Below are 21,530 nucleotides of genomic sequence, written 5' to 3'. Positions count from 1 at the left end.
AACCTCCCCCATCCACCAATTACAGGAAGGCCCAAGTGATCTTTCTAATACACACATCCAGCCTTGGCCCTGCCCTTGTTAAAGCCCCTCAGGGCCTTCAGTGCATCAAGTCAGAGCTCTCCAAACTTTAGTGAAAGGTTCATAAAAGCACATGGTCAGCTCCCCCTCTCCTGCCTAGTCTCATTTATCCCTTTTCCAACTCACTTGCCCATCCCTCCATGCTGGGTTACTTAGAGTTCTCTAACGTTCTCATGCTGCTGTACCTTGGTGTGTACCAGTCATTTTGCTTGGAGAGTCATTTCTTTTCTCTGCTTGTGAATCCCTACCCACTCTTTGGGATTCAGGTCCAGAGTGAGACACTTTTCTCATGAGACCTCCTCAATGCTTAACCTTAGGCAGAGGCAAGTCTTTCCACCATAGCCCTTGGAACACAACTCATTATAGCACTTAGTAATATGCATTTTGATGATTTATTTACTGGTCTGTGTCTCTCAGCTAATTATAAGCTCTTCTGGTGCAGGACCCCTTTCTTTTTCATCTTTTTGCCTCTAGCACCTAGCATAGTATTTGGTGTACCCGGGGCACTCGCTAAATGCTTGTTGAAAAAACGAATAAATGAAAGAATGAAACTTATCATGTCAAAATAAAAGTTCATACTGATCTGAAAATTTCAAAATTAACTAATCAATGAATTTGACTTGAGCACGTATGATATATAAAGCAAGACGTTGCCTTAGACACAAAGAAGTGCTGAATGTGGCCTCTGGTTTCAGAAACTTGTAATCTGGGAACCAGATAAATATAAAAATAAGTGCTAATTATAAAGAGAATTTATTTTAATGAACTGATAAAAAGGAACTTCTCAAGGCAATGTAGAATGAGCTGCATGAATGGAATGGAGATGGGTTACAGGAGCTTGGAATTTAAAGAAGTCTCTATGGTCTGGGAAAGGGGTTCTATGGAGTATAATTCAATCAGTTAGACTTCACATTACAAGTAGCATCAAGAATTAGCCTAGGGCTTCCCTGGTGGCACAGTGGTTGAGAGTCCGCCTGCCGATGCAAGGGACACGGGTTCGTGCCCTGGTCCGGGAAGATCCCACATGCTGCAGAGTGGCTGGTCCCATGAGCCATGGCCGCTGAGCCTGGGCGTCTGGAGCCTGTGCTCCGCAACGGGAGAGGCCACAGCAGTGAGAGGCCCGCGTATCGCAAAAAAAAAAAAAAAAGTAATTAGCCTATAGTGGTTTAAACAGCAAAGGGAAGCTATTTTTTTAAATTAATTAATTAACTTATTTTTGGCTGTGTCATGTCTTAGTTGCGGCATGCAAGCTCAGTAGTTGAGGCACACAGGCTTAGCTGCCCCAAGGCATGTGGGATCTTAGTTCCCTGACCAGGGATCAAACTGGCATCCCCTGTATTGCAAGACAGATTCTTAACCACTGGACCACCAGGGAAGTCCAAAGGGAAGATATTGGCTGAAATTCCCAGGACAGGCTGGCTTCAGACAAGACTCTATCTAGAGTATAAAGAACATCACTCAATTTCTTTTTCCCCAGTAGCTCCACATTCTTCTCTTGCAGGGTCCATTTCCACCTCACAGCCCTACCCTTTCTTTCCCAGAAGCCTCCAGCAAATATATATTTACATCTCATTATACCCGATTAGTTACATACCTTCCTTGAATCAATCACTGTTGCCACAAAATTAAGATATCCTGATTGATTTAAGCTAATGAGTGCCTCCCCAAAGTGTGGGAAAGGTCAATGGCACCAGTCACATGGCCTATACTATGAGAGGGTGGTTGTCTAAGTATATGCAGGATACCCAGTAAGGCCAGCAAGTCACCTGGGGGTGAAGTAGTGTGGCTCAGGAAGCATTGCTGACTTGTTGCTCATGTCTTTTTCCCTCCCTAAGCCACAATGTCAAAAAAATTTCTCACAACAGGGGGCCTCCCCACATTATCTTTTCCTAAATAATGGCAGAAGAAAGAGCTCTGAATTAAGGATCAAGAACTCTTGACTTCTGTCTTGGCTCTGTCAAGGCACTGAATCTTTCTGTTTCTCATTTTTTTTACTATGAAATGTGGATAATGACACCTGTCCTCCCAGTGTCGTCAGGAAAGTCAAGTGAAATGGGAGTTTGAAATTAGCAGATGCAAACTAGCATATGTGAGGTGGATAAACAACAAGGTCCTACTGTATATCACAGGGAACTATATTCAATATCCTGTGATAAACTATAATGGAAAAGAATATGAAAAAAATGTATATATGTATAACTGAGTCACTTTGCTGTACAGCAGAAATTAACACAACATTATAAATCAACTATACTTCAAAACAATAAATTTTAAGAAAACCAGGTGAAATTTAACTTAACTGAGTCACTTTGCTGTACAGCAGAAATTAACACAACATTATAAATCAACTATACTTCAAAACAATAAATTTTAAGAAAACCAGGTGAAATGATCAGTTTGAAAGCCCTTTCAAAAGCATCAAAATATACTAAGAAGGACTATTGGTAATTCACCCTCAGTGCTCATGTCTACATATTCCTCATCTTGAGAGATTAAGATGATTATGCCAATGCACCCCTCATTTTCTCTGTTCCCTCCACTCCAGGCTGTCTGGCCATCTCTCAGTTCCTCATTAATGTATATCAACCCTGATGCTTTATACTTGAGTAATGGGAAACCTCACCCCAAAGGCGTTTGATGGCAGGACACCTTACTCCCTCCTAATGAGGAGTCCACAGGTAGGTGGGCTCCAGGTATGGGGTGTCAGGACTGTCCTGCCATATCTCTTGGCTCTGACCTCCCCAAGGGCTGCTCTCATCCACAGTCTCCTGCAAGACAACTGCGGTGGTTCCAGGAATCTTCATGTGTGTCTCTTTTTCTAAGGTTAGGAAACCTTTCCAAGAAAATTTCTTATGTCTTATTGGTTAGAACTGCTCACAAGCACACCCCTAAACCAATGTCTGGCAAAGGGGGATGGGATTCATATGACTGGTGGAGATTCCTCAGGATTAACTTTTTGAGCTAGGGATAGAGCTATTTTCTACATGGCCGCATGGTGGAAAATGGTCTGAAAATGATCAGGGTCTGACAGCTGAAAGAATGAGGAGAGGGAGGAGACTGGCTATTGGGTGGGGGACAACCAGAGTCTATATAGTAGATGCTCTCAGTGACCTGCTCTTATCCCCAGGCCCTATGACCTGAGTGCACAGCACTGACTTCTGACCACTAGCACTTGTGTTTCTTTGCTTGAAAACTTCTTCTGGTCTTTCCCACCCATGCAATAAGCCAAAAATACTAGGGGATTACTATTTCCATGCTGGGAACAGCCCTCAATGACTGTTGAGAGTATATACACTCCCACATGTATAAAAGCTCCAGTTCCCTCATCCCGAGGGTGGGATCACTCTGTGGTGTTTGCTCTGCACTGGCCTCCAGAATGTCGTAGCCCAGTTACATTCCAGCTACCCATGTCCAGTAGCTGGCTGGACAACACACCCTCTCAGGCTGCCCTCCTCTTCCTGCCTCACTTCTCCACTCCACTGTGGTGCTTCCTACACCTCCTTTGACTTCCTATCTCAGAGTCGGCTTCTTGGGAAGTCCAAATGAAGATACCATATGTCAAACTCCTTCCTGAATCCAGAGACTCTGTACACAGCGTTCCTATCTGCTCAGAATGTGTTTCCTCTCCCTGCTCATGCTCACGCTCCCTTCCAGTTTCAGTGGAAATGTCACTTCCCTCTGGAAACCTTGTTTGAGCCCTTGTCCACCTTAGGCCATCCTCTCATTGTTTGCTCTCCTCTTTTGTATTTCTCCTTAAGAATGGTTGTGATTTAATTAGTTGTTTGTTTAATTATTTTTTTTTATATCTTTATCCCCAACTAGATTGTGAGCTGCTTGAGGGCAAGGACAATGCTTCTTGCCTCCTACTCTATCATTGGCTCCTGGCACACTGCCTGGCACAAAGTAGAGGGTCAAGGACTGGCTGGATATGGGAAGATGAACCTTATGAAAGATGTAAGTTTGAGGGTCATTCACACAGAAAAAATTGTGAAAGCTTTAGATAAAAGATATTTTATTTACATGACTCTTAATGGATCTACATTTATTTCTTGGGACAGAATATAACTTTTATACATAGAAGGGATGCCCATTGTCTAAGGGAGAATCTTAGAATGGCTCCTTTATATCTATAAAACTGCCATTTTAGTCACCTTTTAATTTTATTTATACATTGCTGAATTCCATCTCAAATCCACTATTCTTTCGTTCATTCATTCATTAAATGCCTACTTATAGGACACTGTACCTGGCAAGACTCTAGAACTATCTGCTCTCAACTCTTTCTAAAAGCCATGAGAGAGACATATAATGACCATCATATAATATATGAGGAAGAACATCCCAGGTTCTCTGTCTGCCTCCCCTCAGCTCTACTTCCACAGTAGACTTTTGGCTTTTACTGAAGGAGCAAGGAACAATCTTATGAAATCAATCACTATATTTGCCGGAAAAGGGTACCTGAGGGCTTGTCTATTTTGTCAGTGCTCACATGGGAGAAATTTCCTTTAGTGACAAGTGGCATGAGGCAGGGTGAAAACAGCAAACAAACATGCATGCTTGCCATCTCTCTGCCAGGCAGACTCTTTCTTACTAATCCCTAAACAAGACCCTTACCTCTGCATGGGATTAATTCAGGTTTTGTGAGGTTTATATAATTTGGAATCCTTCTTCGTGAAAAAAGTACAAAATTACAAATAAAAATGTGACACAGAGCTTTGGAAGGGTCCACACAAGTGAGGGGCTCTGAATTTTAAGCTGCACTGGTTTCCTAGTAAATCAGCATCTGACCCTGATTAAGACTGGCTGGTCCTCCAGCCCCTTAGCCCTGCATGGTTACTCTGACCTCTATGCTTTATGTTGCTTTTTTGCCTGAAAAAATTCCGTCCTCCTTCTCCTTCAATCCCCGGACCATATTTTTTCAAAGTTTGGCCCCACAATGCGTTCTCTGATTCTCCCCAGTAGAAAGCTCTCCCTTCCCTGCAGGCCCACAACCCTATGTACGGAGCCCAGGATATGTTGTCTCATGATGGCTTAGAGGGCATCATGAATGGCTCTGTCTGAGGGGCATATACTGTGCCTTCTCCAATTAATCTTGGGCACAGGGACTATTTCTTCATTTAGATTTCTCCTCAGCACCTACCCAAGTTCTGGGTACAGCAGTAAGGGAAGGGAAAAAGGAAAGGTGTAATAAAGGCAAGATGATGGGGTGTGGAGTGAGGCTCACCTGATTGTAACTCTGCCCTCGTTAGTGCAGGACCTCAGGCAAGTCGCTTACCTCTCTAAGTCTTCGTTTCTCACTGACAAATGGATATGATAATGATGTTTATTTCCCATGATTGTTGTGAGGATTAAGTAAAGCATTTATTCATTCACCAAATACCTATTTAGCCCTCTCTTGGGCTATTTTTGGCACCAGAGGCTTGGAATACACGTGGCTCAGGGATACTCCCTGTGTGGCTGTTCCCATAGTTAAGTTGGGAGATGGAAGGTTATGATGTATCAAGATAAGGCTGTAGCAGACACTCAACCGGAGCAGAGCAGGTGCTCCATAAATAGTTGTTAAATAAATGACTGACAGAATGAAGGAATTCAGAAAGCAAAAATGATTAACTTTGCAAGATAAGTAACATGATATATTTGCAGCATCATCCAGATGTAAGTATAATGTTGAATATAATGGACATGGCAATGCATGGAACATCACGAAATGCTGCATGTTAAAGATAATAAAATCAACAGCAGAAAGAAAGCAAGGGTTGAATGAGAGGAGAGAGGACAAAAGGAAGGAGAAAGACCCTCAGAAGGCAAAAAGGGAGGAAGGACACCATGGACTCACCTGGCCAAGTGTGCACTCCATGCCACCCAAGAAGTCAGCCTCCTTCAGCTCATCGTGGTTGCTGCTGATGTCATGGACCTCAAACCGCAGGCGCTGCACCTCCTCAAAATAAAAGTCCACGGTAAACAGTTTTGAATACACTGGGTTGATGCAGGTGCGAATTACCTCTGTTCTGTCAACCTGCAGAAGAGAGAAAGAGAAAACCCATCAGGGATCAGGACTTCGTATCATTATCCTTCACGAGGATTCATCTTACAGTGCTCTTTCTCCCTCCAAACTGTCAATGCCCTCCACCAAGTCAACAGGGTGAGCAGTTTTGATGTCTTCAAGGATGCATCTTCAGAGAATAAGCCATGTTTCAAGGAGGAAAATCATAGAATAATCTGAGCTTTGTATTTAAGGGTTTAGAGCACCTTGTATTGTTAAGTAACAGGGCAACAAGATGGATTGATTATTAGGGGCTGCCTGGAGCCTCAGGATGAGAAAGAGTCTGAGGGCACGTTTGGGTTCAGAAGAAAAGAAATCTGTATTCAATTCCTGAAGTCTGAGGGGCACAGTCAGGGCAAATGACCATGTAGAAGCCCCATTTTAGCCAACCCTACTCTAGTATGAGTGTCATAGTTCATGAATCCCAGCATATTGAAGGGGAAAGGCATGAGAAGGGATATGAAGATAACTGCCTGTGGTCTCAAGTGTGCCTTTTGTTGGGTTTACACATGTTGACTCAGTCATTTCAGTACCCCGGGCCTCAGTTTCCTCATCAACCAGTGAGGGTTAGAGGATTAGAGGATGAAAAGTCCCTTTGTGCTCTAATGTTCCAGGAGCGAAGATTTCCCAGGCCTTCTGTGGTAATAACTCTCCATTTCTCTCTCATTTTCTGCCACACTCTGTGCCCCTGGAGGCTGACTTTTATGGACTGACTTTCCTGGGCTCCCTTGACTCTGGGCTCTGGGTGGAGGCAGCCAGAGGGGAGACTTGGCAGGAGATCAGAAGGACATGTTCAGTGTCTCCGCCCCTCTACACACACAAGTCTGCTAGGGACTCCCATCCAAGAGGGAGCTGCTGCCAGGATCTGGTTACACAGCCCTGACCCTCAGACAGAGGGGTGGTAATGGCTCTCTGCTGCTGCCTCGCCATCCTTTGTCAGCTCCCTTACGCCTGCCCAGGCACATGCAAAGAGTCCCTGTGTGAAGAGTTTAGCTCTTTGAGTGAAACTCTGGGTATGCCATCTGATTTCTGCTCGTACCCCCACCACTAAAGTTCTTCTCTTCCACATCTGTCCCAAGTAAGAATACTCAACACCATTTATATTCTGTGAAGCCTTAGAGTTACAGATAACCCAAGATCCTACAGTATCTCTCAATGGGAGATATCCATCACTCATATTTTATAGGTCAATTGGAGCCTACATGAACTGTCAGCTTTCAAATAGATACATCATTTTGTGAATGAAAAATATTGCCTGCCATATCAGTAAACAAAGGATGCTGCAGCCACCAAGCCATCATATTATAGCCACCGTGATGGTGAGCTCTGAGGGAACTCAGGATAGAGACAAATGGGATGCCAGCTGTCAAGCCCTCAGCCACTGCAGCCACCCCCACGGGGCACCCTGAGGGGACTCAGGATGGAGAGAAGCAGGATACTGGCCCCAGGTAGCTGAGGTGTATATCAAAGGAATGATTTCAGTGAGCCCAGACTCTTGCATCTTCCCATACATAGAAAAGCACTAAATTTCATTAACTTGAGATATATCGTTTTCTTTAATTAAGAGTAATCTTTTGATGTTTCCACTACCTGGTCTTTGTTGCAAAAACTCCTATATATCCTGGCTCCCCACCTTGCTTCTTGGGAGCAGACTCTCACGGTTATTTGAGATGCTGTCTCCCAGGATTGAAGTGCTCAGAATGTCCTCTGAATAAAACATAATTCTCAACTTTTAGGCTGTGCAATTTTTTTCAGTCGACAGTTTATTGGATACTTCCTAAGAGTCATTCATTAGTACAAACTGTGAAAAACATCTCCCCACTTTCATTAGAGTACAAGGAAAATTTCTCAGTAAAATGAGGGAAACCATTTTTGACCATATCGTGTGTGTACATGTTATCCAGCAAAGAAAATTGGAAACACTCTTGAGTTCAGGGCTTGGTCCCTGTCCCTGTCCCTTCCTATGCAGGGCCCTGTGTGAGAGAGTGTTACCCTGTAAGGAACACCATCTGCTATTCCTGGTGGGATGAATGATCCAGGTTGTGAGGAGGAGAATATGGTCCTTTTATGTCCCTGTGCAAGAGACAGAAAAACCAAACCCCAACCCACTGCTGATTAGCAGTTGACAACAAGCTACTGTACAGACCAATGGTTATTTAACTCTTCCAGTGAAGACTCAGCTTCTATTTGAGCTGAGTTTTATATCCTTTAAAATGTTCATTCTGGTGGGGAAGGATTGCATATGTTATTGGTTAACTGTGTAGGTACAAGGATTTACTGTATTCGCATAGTTTTTTTTCAGTTTATTAAGAGATTATGCTTTTGAGTAATAGTAAAAATCAGAGGTCACAAACTGGTAGTCTGCGGTTCATACTGACCTAGAGGTGTTTTATTCATCCTACTTAAAAGTAGTTTTCTCTTAATTTGCCAACAGAAAAGAGATGCTATTTCTATTGCCCTCCCTTTGGAAAAAAATCAGATTATCTGGCAACCTGGGGCTACATTCATAATGGCAACCATTGGGGGCTGCCCCATTCAGATGGGCATTCATTCTCCATTCTCCAAGCTCTTCACCCTCAATGAATTCCCCTGCCTGACTTCTGGAGGCATTTTTGCAACACTTGGTCCAAATTCATGGCATCATGAGCCATATGATAAGAGATTTAATTATATTCATATGGTGCCTTTTGGTAGAAGATTTTGAAATAATCCCCAAGAAGTAATTTATAGGTGGATTCTCAAGACACAGAAAAGGGTCTTTCCTCCAGGCTAGAAGAACAGAGTCCTAGCCAGGTTTAGATGATAAGAGACAGAAGATGGAAACTATAGTCTTTGTTTCTCTGCTTTAACCACCCCAAAGGGCGCAAATGGCTGATGTGCATCAATCCTGCTGATTTTCTTCTCACTTCTTGATTTTCAAATGCTCATCCCACATAGACATCACACCACACCTCAGGTGGACCATCCAAGGCAACACTGAATGACTTTGTTTTGTGAGGGAGAGGATTGGCTTGGAAAGAAGTTAAGTAACAAACATTTGCATTACCAAGATAGATAATTCCAAGGATAATCTCAGGGCCATTGAGACCCTTGAGTATGGATGCTCAGGACTAGGAGGAGAATGGTGATGGGGAAATGCTCATAACACTTGCAGATGTTTCAAAACGTTCTGCATTCCCAGTCAGTATGGGAGATGTATTCTTTTCTGGAGACTGAAGACAGGTTTAACCTGAGCAATAGACCCTAGGACGGCTGGTGTTTCTCATTGAAAGGTGTCAAGGTCAAGGCAGTTGTTTCCAAAGGACCAGCCATTGACTGGTGCTGCTGGTTGCATCAGAATCATGGGGCAACAGTAATATTCCACTGTATATAAGTACCACATCTTCTTTATCCATTCATCTGTTGATGGACATTTAGGTTGCTTCCATGACTTGGCTACTGTAAATAGTGCTGCTACGAAGATTGGGTTGCATGTGTTTTTTAAATTATGTTTTTTTCTGGGTATATGTCCAGTAGTGGGATTGCTGGCTCAGAGCCATAAAAAAGAATGAAATTGGTTCATTTATAGAGACGTGGATGGACCTAGAGAGTGTCATACAGAGTGAAGTAAGTCAGAAAGAGAAAAGCAAATATCGTATAATAATGCATATATGTGGAATCTAGAAAATGGTATAGGTGATCTTATTTGCAAAGCAGAAATAGAGACACAGATGTAGACAGCAAATGTATGGATACCAAGGCAGAAAGGGGTGGGGTGTGAAGAGCTGGGAGACTAGGACTGACATATGTACATTTTTCTTTATTTATTTATTTGTGTAGCCATTTAAAAAAATTTTTTTCTTTTGCATTTTTAAAAAACATCTTTATTAGAGTATAATTGCTTTACAATGGTGTGTTAGTTTCTGCTTTATAGCAAAGTGAATCAGTTATACATACACATATGTTCCCATATCTCTTCCCTCTTGCATGTCCCTCCCTCCCACCCTCCCTATCCCACCCCTCTAGGTGGTCACAAAGCGCCGAGCTGATCTCCTTGTGCTATGTGGCTGCTTCTCACTAGCTATCTATTTTACATTTGGTAGTATATATAAGTCCATGTCACTCTCTCACTTTGTCCCAGCTTACACTTCCCTCTCCCCATGTCCTCAAGCCCATTCTCTACGTCTGCGTCTTTATTCCTGTCCTGCTCCTAGGTTCTTCAGAAACTTTTTTCTTTTTTAGATTATATATATATATATATATATATATATAATGTGTGTGTGTGTGTGTATTAGCATACGGTATTTGTTTTTCTCTTTCTGATGTATTTCACTCTGTATGACAGACTGTAGGTCCATCCACCTCACTACAAATAACTCAATTTCATTTCTTTTTATGGCTCAGTAATATTCCATTGACATATATACATTATTGATACTATGTATAAAATAGACAACTGATGGGAACATACTGTATAGCACAGGGAACTCTTTTTAATGCACTGTGGTAACCTAAATGGGAGGGAAGTCTAAAAGGGAGGGAATTATCTGAATGTGTATGGCTGATTCATTTTGTTGTATAGTGGAGGCTAACACAACATTGTAAAGCAACCATACTCCAATAAAAATTAATAATAATAAAAAAAGAATCAATGGGGCAGCTTTCCTTAACACTGAGATTCCTGATCCCTATACTCCAGCTTCTGATTCAATAAGAGTAAGGGAATCCCCCAAATCTGTATTTTTAAAGGTGTTCTAGGCAATTCGAATATGGGAATATCAGAGTAAAGGAACTGAAGAGATAGAGGGTCTAGCTCTTGCTCTTGTGTGAGGTTTTTTTTTGTCAAGGTTTTAAAAAATCTTGCTTTCTTTCTGTTACCCAGTCTACAAAACTGTCAGCACGTCTCTCCTCTGCAGTTGTAATGACTGATACCCCAGGGTTGCTTATGGTTTGCAGAACATACTCACACACATTTTTTTATTTGGTTCTTATAGCAATCATGTGATGTAGCTTTATACTACTTTATATATGAGTAAAATCAAGGTCAGATGTCAGTACAAAGTACTGGATCACAGAGTGGGCAGTGAGCTCAGGTTTTTTGACCTCAAAGTCTGTACTATTTTTCTTAATTCATGTTTCTTTATGAGCCTCCCTAGACAGAAAGAAAAAATGCAGCTGGGTTATGATATGATGATAGAATCAATCATTGAATATTGCTTTGGATGAGATGCTCTTTTAAAGAATTTCATCTAAAACATTTTTCAGTAGAACAGTAAAGTTTATAATAGTTAATGCTTATGGAAGGCCTGGTGTGTCACAGGCACTCACTTTTAAAAATGCATTATTGAAGTATAATTTACATAAAATAAACCACATCTATTTAAAGTGTACCATTCAGTAAGTTTTGGTATGTGTACAGACTTGTGAAACCATCCCCACAATCAAGTAAATGCACCCATTACCCCCTACGGTTTCCTTATGCCCCCTTGTAATTCTTCCTCTCACCCCTTCCTGCCCTTGTTCCCAAGCAACTACCAGCCTGTTCTCTGTCACCATAATCAGTTTGTATCCTCTATAATGACATATAAATTAATTGTACACACTATGTAGTCTTTTTGCCTTTATTCTTTCATTCAGTGTAATTATTTTGAGATTTATTCATTGTTTGTGCATTAACAGTTCATCTTTTTTTATTTCTGAGTAATATTTCATTGATGGACTGTTTCCAGTTTGGCTGCTACACATAAAGCTTCCATGAATATTCATGTACAAGCATTTGTATGGACATATATTTCTTCTCTCCAGGAGTGAAATAGGTATATGTTTAACTTTTAAAATTCTAATAGGTGTGTAGTGGTATCTCATTGTGGTTTTAATTTGTGTTTTCCTAATAACTAATGATGTGGAGCATCTTTTCACGTGCTTATTTGACATCTGTCTTCTTTGGTGAAGTGTATGGTCAAATCTTCTGACAGGCACTCTCTTTTCATCCTTATGACAACACTGTGAGGTAGGTACTATTATTACTCCCTTTACTGGGAGGTAGAGAGACCCTATAACTTTCCCAATATCATACAGCTTGAAAGAGGTAGGATTTTTCATCTTTATGCTATATAGTCATGCAAATTTGAAGCTTTTTCACCTAAATCCTCTTGCTCAAAGTAATGCACAAACCAGACAACAGGCATAAGATATGGAACTGTTGGGGAAAGTCAGTGAATGAGGCTGTAGTTGTGTCTCTGGAGATCTGGTTTGTCCACTGGGCATACTGGAGATACAATGGGGGCCTTGAACATTGCCCACAGAGATTGAACTGTGTAGGGGACAAGGTCAGTGTGTCATCAAAAAGAGTTCAAGATTATGCACAGAATGGCCATCTGTTCCCAGAGGCTCCCAAGGGCTGGGACTGACATAGGCAAAGGAGGTGAGGTGATTGGAAGGCGAGTGCTAAACAATGTGATGGAGAAGTGGGGAGAAGGTAAAGTCAGGAGCCAAAACTGATGTCAGTCACTGAATGCTCTAAGGTTTCCTAGAGAAATACAGGCCCCTATCCCAAGGATAACAGGGCTGGAGAAGAGTGACATCATGTGTCAGAGAGAGACGTGAAGGTCCCCAGGGTAGGTGTATAATTATATATTATTTCAAACTGATATTCTTTAAATATTTGCTGAATATTTATTTAGTGAGGGTGAGGAGAAACTAATTTTCTCTGAATAAATAATGGATAACATTATGATCAAAAATAAAGGATTGATTACAGACAATTTTTCAAACCATGTAACTTCCAAAGGGACATATTAAACCACATAAAATTTATATAATAAGTCACTGAGTCACCAGAATTAGCATTATTCAATTTCAGCTGCTGAGGCTGCTGATTTCAAGTGCCTGGCCATGGGGTTGGCAGGTTTGCCCTACAGCTGCAACAAACAACTCTCTGGCCTTAAAATCACTCAACAGGGGGAGAGAGGTTGGTGCTAGTGAAATATGGCTTTTATTTTCATTGTAAGTGGATTCTCTACTTGAATAGGACTAACACTGTAACATTTTGCTGGCTATGTAAAAAGAAGTCACCTGTGGGAACCTGAGATTCCTGATGCCATTTTTGTGCTATGTCTTCATGCTTGCATCATTTCTGGCTGCCTGACTGGTGTGCCTCACAGTCGGTTCCTGCTCACCAGGTCCTAAGAGTGAAAATATGCCTGAGTATTCAGCAACCTTTGCTTCTCCTTCTCTTATTATAACATCCTGGGCTGAAGCTGATCTCTCACCTGGACACATGTGATCCTCAATGGGGGCAATACTCACTTTCCCAGGGGACATGTGGAAATGTGTAGGGGTGTCTGGGGTGGTCACAATGATGGGGTGACATCCCTAGATGCTAAATACCCTACAATGTGGAGGTTGGTCCTAATCAACACAGAACTGAACACTCTTCAAAGCTAGTGGTGTCTCCTATTTGTCTAATCCACATTCAATCCCAGCTAAACAAACAGAGAAACTTCTCCAAGGGTCTTTGGGTCTTAGACCATGCATATGAGTGGACCTACTAGCCAAGATGTGAATAAAGAGTGGGATCCTTTAGAGAGAAACTCTAGAAGACATCCCTACTTGAAGCAATCATAATAGTTGTGTTATGAATAACACACTTCACAGAAGTCACCTCCTTAGGAATTTTTACCCTTGCCTAGTAAATTATTTAAATTTCTCCTGGAAAGGGGTGAGAGGAAAAATGATGTATCTTTATCATTCACCTTCTTACATTCCTATAGAAGGTATTTTACATGTTATTTTCAGCCCTTATCTTCATTAACTTTAAAACAAACTTTCTTTCACAATGTAACATTTTAAAAATTGAGATCCATGTTATAATCAATGACATGCCATTGTTTAACTGAAAGTATATTTTTGTTAACTGGTGATACATAAAATAGTACTTCAGTTTACCAATGACATCATTTTACCAATAAGTCTATTAAATATATCATCCTTATTTTGTAAATGATAAAATAAAACTGCATCAGAAAAGCAGTGGCAAAAGAAAGGATAAAACTCAGTCTCTCCAATTTCAAAATATATGCTTTCTACTTTATGATTTATTATGGGTTGAATTATGTCCCTCAAAGTTCATATGTTGAGTATATAAGAATGTGATATTATTTGGAGATACAGCTGTTACAGAAGTTAGAAGTAAGGATGAAGTCATACTAGAGTGAGGTGGATCCCTGATCTGATATGACCAGTGTCCTATGAATAAGGGATATTGGACACAGACAAGCACACAGGGAGTTGCCATTTGGACATGAAGGAAGAGATTGGAGTGACCCACTTCCAACCCATGAGACACCAAAGATGACCAGAAAACCACCAGAAGCCAGAAGAGAGGTGTGGAACAGATTCTCCCTAGTGCCCTCAGAAGGAGCAAAACCTGGCAACACCTTGATCTTGGACTTCTAGCCTCCAGAACTGTGAGACAATAAATTTCTGTCATCTAAGCCACCAGTCTGTGGTAGTTTCTTATGGCAGTCCTAGTAAACTATGCATCATTCTACCTCTCTCAAGAAGCATCCAGATTCATCTCTGAAAAGGCACTCCTCACCCACCCCATGGCAAAATCTTCAAATGCTCTATAGATTAAATTGAACGAGTGATCCAGGGTTACAAAAGTCAATCCATTGACCACCCCCCAACACCCCTGCCTTATCTTTCTGCTATGCTCTTCACTTGGCTGACAAGGAACAGGGCCTCTTGTGGGAGCTGGGTTCTGTTTAAGGAGCCCTGGGGATTAACCTGCTGGAGGACCTGGAGTGAGACAGTCCTTTAACCGCTGGACTCAGCCCTGGCTTCTGCTGTTCAGAGTAAACGGCAGAGCCACATCACCTCGCCCAAGAGTGGGGCTCAGAAGTGAATGAAATGAGCATCACCTAGAGATAACTTCAGAGTTCTCAAGGGCTACAGGGATGGGTCCTGGGTCTTCTTCTTCCTTTGTTGCCCTCCTCAGCCCCTGTTGGCAGGGGTCTCAAGTATGCACCTCTGCATCCTCCTTAGGTGTTCCTCTTCCCCAACATGAGTGCCCATGTGTGGCTTAATTCCCATGGTCCAAAATTTCTATGTTGAAACCTAAGCCCCAGTGTGATGGTATTAGGAGGTGGGGCTTTGGGAAGGTGATTAAGTCATGAGGGTGGGGTGCTCACAAATGGGATTAGTGCCCTTATAAAAGAGACCCCAGAGGGCCCGCTTGCCCCTTCTGCCATGTGAGGACACAGCAAGAAGACGGCTAAGTGTTTATTAACCAGGAAGCAGGCTCTCACCAGACACTGAATCTGCTGATGCCTTGATCTTGGACTTCCACCCTCCAGAACTGTGAGGAATACATTTCTTCTGTTTATAAACCACCCAGTCTATAGTATTTTGTTATAGCAGCCTTAACAGACTAAGATTTTTTAACTATATGGTTTAGAAATCTTAACAAATGAACAGTTCAGTTTGAGGACCAGTAATATTATATTACCAGCTGCTATAGCTCAGCCCCAAGGTGCATGGTGACCAGAAGGACCATGTGATCTACTCTGAGCACCCCCACCTCCTGGTCAGACTGTGTGTTGGAAAGTTTCTTCTACCTTGAGAGCTGCCATTTTGACTGCTGCTCATCTTGTTACAGGATAGGAAGACTAAAGGAAATAACGAAGTTGTGAGCTGATTTACTTGATGGATTATCCAACTGAGCACTCCATTAATTGCCACATTCCCAAAATGTGAAATGAGAGTTAGTGAATGTGGTGATTAGTCTCCTTTGTATCTTCAGATCTTTCTGTTCTGCTCTGTTCCCCAGGAGACTGGCTGCATGAATTGCTTTATTAGGGTTTCTTTGCCAACTGGCCTCTTCAGCCAATAGGAGGCATCAGTAGGAGATCAGAAAGTGGGAAGAAAGAGAGCTCAGTGTGTTTTGCTGGACCCCTTCCTGTCCCAAGCTGCAGTTTTAGGTAGTGACTATGTCCCCTCATCCCCACAATCCCCTCCTAATAACCCTTCCTGCAAGCCTCCAGCTCTCACTGGGTTCCAGTAACACTGCCATTTCCACCTGCCCATCAAGTCCAGTGGTACCTTCCCACTGTTGCTACTCCCAGAGCATCTCATCATCCCTTGCTGATCTCTTGAATTTTGCCCACACATCTCTACGTGTGTCATTAACATTTCTTTTGGAAGAGACTTCAGAATCCCAAGGGCAGGCAAAAATGTGTCTAGTCTGATGGCTCATGGTGAATGAATTATATGGTCTTTTAAGAGTCTGAAAACTGGTGATCCATATATTATTCATGTGGTAACTTCCTCTTAGCCTCAACATCTATTCCTCAACTGTGTTCAGTAATAGATCATAAGGAACATTTACTGAACACTTAAAATGCCCCAGGAATTGTTCTAACCACTTCACATGTATTGTCCCACAAAATCATCCCAATAAACCATCCCATTATCACTATTTTATACACGAGAAAACATAGGGTCAAAGGGGTTAATGTGCCCAAGGTCACTCAGCTGTAGTGATGGGGCCACTTGGGATTCCCACTTGGGATTCCCCTTCCTGGGACATGACCATCTCTCTTGAAGAGGACACATCTCTTCAGGTACCTTCTGAATATAATGGTTTCAAGCAGAGCCCTTCTCAACACTCAAGACTCCAAATGTTCTTTGACAGGAAAACAATCTTTAATGTCTTCAGCTGGGTGACAGACCCTGAAAAGGCTTTTTGATGTGACTGTGAGGGTCCAGCATGCCTCTCTCTGTCTTCACACCTTCTTTTCTCCCTTCTTTATATTTTTCTCTTCAAGTTTCTTCCAGTTAGCTTGCTCCCTTTTGGGATAGATCAGGAGAAATATGGATGCTCAAAGCAGAGAGGACATAAGAAGAGTCTAAAACATAAATGGTGCTTTCAATCCTAAATCAACTTCCTTCTACCAGACTCCAGCTGTAAGCTGGCACATGAACATCAAATGATCAGAAACTGCCTGACAAAACTCATGCCTATCTGCTGAAGGAAGTCAGAGCCTGCCAAGGTTGGGGTAGGAAGGGACTGCATGACAGGTCACTCCGAGTTGTAGCTCCTGTCAGATCCTCCTCATGAGGGAGCTTGGAAGCTAATCCCACACAACTGTAAATCAGTTTGCACTTCACTCAGATGCTGGTTATTAACAGGATGGTCTCACTACCTCATCTCTCTGTCACAGCTGTAGAGTCCTCGGGAAAGGTCGTCCAAGACTGGAGAGCCTTGACAATTTCACTCCTTCTTGTGAGAGCACTGGAATCACAACTAACTGCTGAATAATCATTGACAGGAAGACACTGGAACTCACAAAAAAGATACCACACATTCAGAGACAAAGAAGAAGCTGCAATGAGACAGTAGGATGGGCACAAACACAATAAAATCAAATCCCATAAAGACTGGGTGGGTGACTCACAAACTGGAGAACACTTATACCACAGAAAACCACCCACTGGAGTGAAGGTTCTGAGCCCCATGTCAGTCTTCCCAACCAGGGGATCTGGCAACAGGAGGAGGAATTCCTAAAGAATCAGACTTTGCAGGCTATCAGGATTTGATTGCAGGAATTTGACAGGACTGGGGGAAACAGAGACTCCACTCTTGGAGGGCACACACAAAGTAGTATGTGCATAGGACTCAGGGGGAAGGAGTAGTAACTCCATAGGAGACTGAACCAGACATACCAGCTAGTGTTGGAGGGTGTCCCACAAAGGCATGGGTGGCCGTGGCTCACTGCAGGGGCAAGGACACTGGCAGCAGAAGTTCTGGGAAGTACTCCTTGGCATAAGCCCTCTGGAAGTCCACCATTAGCCCCACCAAAGAGCCTGTAACCTCCAGTGTTGGGTTGCCTCAGGCCAAACAACCAACAAGGAGGGAACCCAGCCCCACCCATCAGCAGACAAGCAGATTAAAGTTTAACTGGGCTCTGCCCACCAGAGAAACACCCAGCTCTACCCACCACCAGTCCCTCCCATCAGGAATCTTGCACAAGCCTCTTAGATAGCCTCATCCACCAGAGGACAGAAAACAGAAGCAAGAAGAACTACAATCCTGCAGCCTGTGGAACAAAAACCACATTCACAGAAAGATAGACAAAATGAAAAGGCAGAGGACTATGTACCAGATGAAGGAACAGGATAAAACCCCAGAAAAACAATTAAATGAAGTGGAGATAGGCAATCTTTCAGAAAAGTAATTTGGAATAATGATAGTGAAGATGATCCAGAACCAAGGAAAAAGAATGGAAGCAAAGATCAAGAATATGCAAGAAATGTTTAACAAAGACCTAGAAGAATTAAAGAGCAAACACCTAGATGAATTAAAGAACAAACAAACAGAGATGAATACAATAATGGAAATGAAAAATACACTAGAAGTAATCAATACCAGAAAACTGAGGCAGAAGAACGGATAAGTGACCTGGAAGACAGAATGGTGGAATTCACTGCCGCAGAACAGAATAAAGAGAAAAGAATGAAAAGAAATGAAGACAGCCTAAGAGACCTCTGGGACAACATTAAACACACCAACATTCACATTATAGGGCTTCCAGAAGGAGAAGAGAGAGAGAAAGAACCCAAGAAAATATTTGAAGAGATTATAGTTGAAAACTTCCCTAATATAGGAAAGGAAATAGCCACCCAAGTCTAGGAAGCACAGAGAGTTCCAGGCAGGATAAACCCAAGGGGAAACATGCCAAGACATATAATAATCAAATTGAAAAAAATTAAAGACAAAGAAAATTTATTAAAAGCAACAAGGGAATAATGACAAATAACATACAAGGGAATTCCCATAAGGTTAACCGCTGATTTCTCAGCAGAAACTCTACAAGCCAGAAGGGAGTGGCACAATATATCTGAAGTGATGAAAGGGAAGAACCTACAACCAAGATTACTCTACCTGGCGAGGATCTCATTCAGACTCAATTGAGAAAAACTTTACAGACAAGCAAAAGCTAAGAGAATTTAGCACCATCAAACCAGCTCTACAAAAAATGTTAAAGTCATTTCACTAAGTGGGAAATACAAGAGGACCTATAAAAACAAGCCCAAAACAATTAAGAAAATGGTAGGGCTTCCCTGGTGGTGCAGTGGTTGGGAGTCCGCCTGACAATGCAGGGGACATGGGTTCGTACCCCAGTCCAGGAATATCCCACATGCTGTGGAATGGCTGGGCCCGTGAGCCATGGCTGCTGAGCCTGCACATGCGGAGCCTGTGCTCTGCAACGGGAGAGGTCACAACAGTGAGAGGCCCAGGTACCGCAAAAAAAAAGAAAATGGTAATAGGAACATACATATCAATAATTTCCTTAAATGTGAATGGATTAAAGGCTCCAACCAAAAGACACAGGCTCGCTGAATGGATACAGAAACAAGAACCATATATATGCTGTCTACAAGAGACCCACTTCAGACCTATGGACACATACAGACTGAGAGTGATGGGATGGAAAAAAGATATTTCATGCAAATGGAAATCAAAGCTGGAGCAGCAATACACATATAAGATAAAATAGACTTTAAAATAAAGAATGTTACAAGAGAAAAGACACTACATAATGATCAAAGGATCAATCCAAGAAGAAGATATAACAATTATAAATATATATGCACCCAACGTAGGAGCACTTCAATATATAAGGCAAATGCTAACAGCTATAAAAGAGGAAGATGACAGTAACACAGTAATAGTGGGGGACTTTAACACCTAACTTATACCAATGGACAGATCATCCAGACAGAAAATTAATAAGGAAACACAAGCTTTAAATGACACAATAGACCAGATAGATTTAATTGATATTTATAGGACATTCCATCCAAAACCAGCAAATTCTTTCTTCTAAGTGCACATGGAACATTCTCCAGGGTAGATCACATCTTGGGTCACAAATCAAGCCATGGTAAATTTAAGAAAATTGAAATCATATCAAGCATCTTATCTGACCACAATGCTATGAGATTAGAAATCAATTACAGGGGAAAAACGTAAAAAACACAAACACATGGAGGCTAAACAATACATTACTAAATAACCAAGAGGTCACTGAAGAAACCAAAGAAGAAATCAAAAAATACATAGAGAAAATTGACAACGAAAACACCACAATCCAAAAGCAATGGGATTCAGCAAAAGCAATTCTAAGAGGGAAGTTTATAGCAATACAATCGTACCTCAAGAAACAAGAAAAATCTCAATCTCAAATAAACAACTTAACCTTGCACCTAAAAGAAATAGAGAAAGAAGAATAAACAAAACCCAAAGTTAGTAGAATGAAAGACATCATAAAGATCAGAGCAGAAATAAATAAAATAGAAACAAAGAAAATAATAGCAGAGATCAATAAAACTAAAAGCTGGTTCTCTGAGAAGATAAACAACATTGATAAACCGTTAGCCAGACTCACCAAGAAAAAGAGGGAGAGGACTGAAATCAATAAAATTAGAAGTGAAAAAGGAGAAGTTACAACGGCCACCGCAGAAATACAAAGAGACGACTACAGGCAACTCTATGCCAGTAAAATGGACAACCTGGAAAAAATGGACAAATTCTTAGAAAGGTATAACCTTCCAAGACTGAACCAGGAAGAAATAGAAATTATGAACAGACCAATCACAAGTAATGAAATTGAAACTGTGATAAAAATCTTCCAAAAACAAAAGTCCAGGATCAGATGGCTTCACAGGTGAATTCTATCAAATATTTAGCGAAGAGCTAACACTCATCCTTCTCAAACTCTTCCAAAAATTTGCAGAGGAAGGAACACTCCCAAAGTAATTCTACGAGGCCACCATCACCCTGATACCAAAACCAGACAAAAATACTACAAAAAAAGAAAATTCCAGACCAATATCACTGATGAATATAGATGCAAAAATCCTCAACAAAATACTAGCAGTCTGAATCCAACAATACATTAAAAGGATCATGCACCATGATCAAGTGGGATTTATTCCAGGGATGCAAGGATTCTTCAATATACACAAATCAATAAATGTGATACACCCTATTAACAAATTGAAGAATAAAAACCATATGATCAACTTCAATAGATGCAGAAAAAGCTTTTGACAAAATTCAACACTCATTGATGATAAAAACTCTCCAGAAATTGGGCATAGAGGGAACCTACTTCAACATAATAAAGGCCATATATGACAAACCCACAGCAAATATCATTCTCAATGGTGAAAAACTGAAAGCATTTACTCTAAGATCAGGAAAAAGACAAGGTTGCCCACTCTCACCACTATTATTCAACATAGTTTTGGAAGTCCTAGCCACAACAATCAGAGAAGAAAAAGAAATAAAAGGAATCCAAATTGGAAAAGAAGAAGTAAAACTGTCACTGTTTGCAGATGACATAAATAATGCTAAAGATGC

General features: G+C 41.5%; 1 protein-coding gene across 1 annotated transcript in view; it reads right to left on the bottom strand.

The window, feature by feature from the left end:
- The window catches only part of CPNE4 (copine 4), a 422,791-nt gene that overhangs the window by 193,160 nt on the left and 208,101 nt on the right, over window positions 1-21,530 (bottom strand). The window contains exon 2 of the mRNA XM_007461633.1: window positions 5,915-6,094. Within this exon, the coding sequence (XP_007461695.1) occupies window positions 5,915-6,094 (180 nt within the window). The remainder of the gene's footprint in view (window positions 1-5,914; window positions 6,095-21,530) is intronic.

This window comes from Lipotes vexillifer, unplaced genomic scaffold (assembly GCF_000442215.2).
Source record: "Lipotes vexillifer unplaced genomic scaffold, Lipotes_vexillifer_v1.1 scaffold304, whole genome shotgun sequence".
Taxonomy (NCBI): domain Eukaryota; kingdom Metazoa; phylum Chordata; class Mammalia; order Artiodactyla; family Lipotidae; genus Lipotes; species Lipotes vexillifer.
Note: the sequence above shows the minus strand (reverse complement) of the source record. Positions and strands in the feature narration are given on the sequence as shown.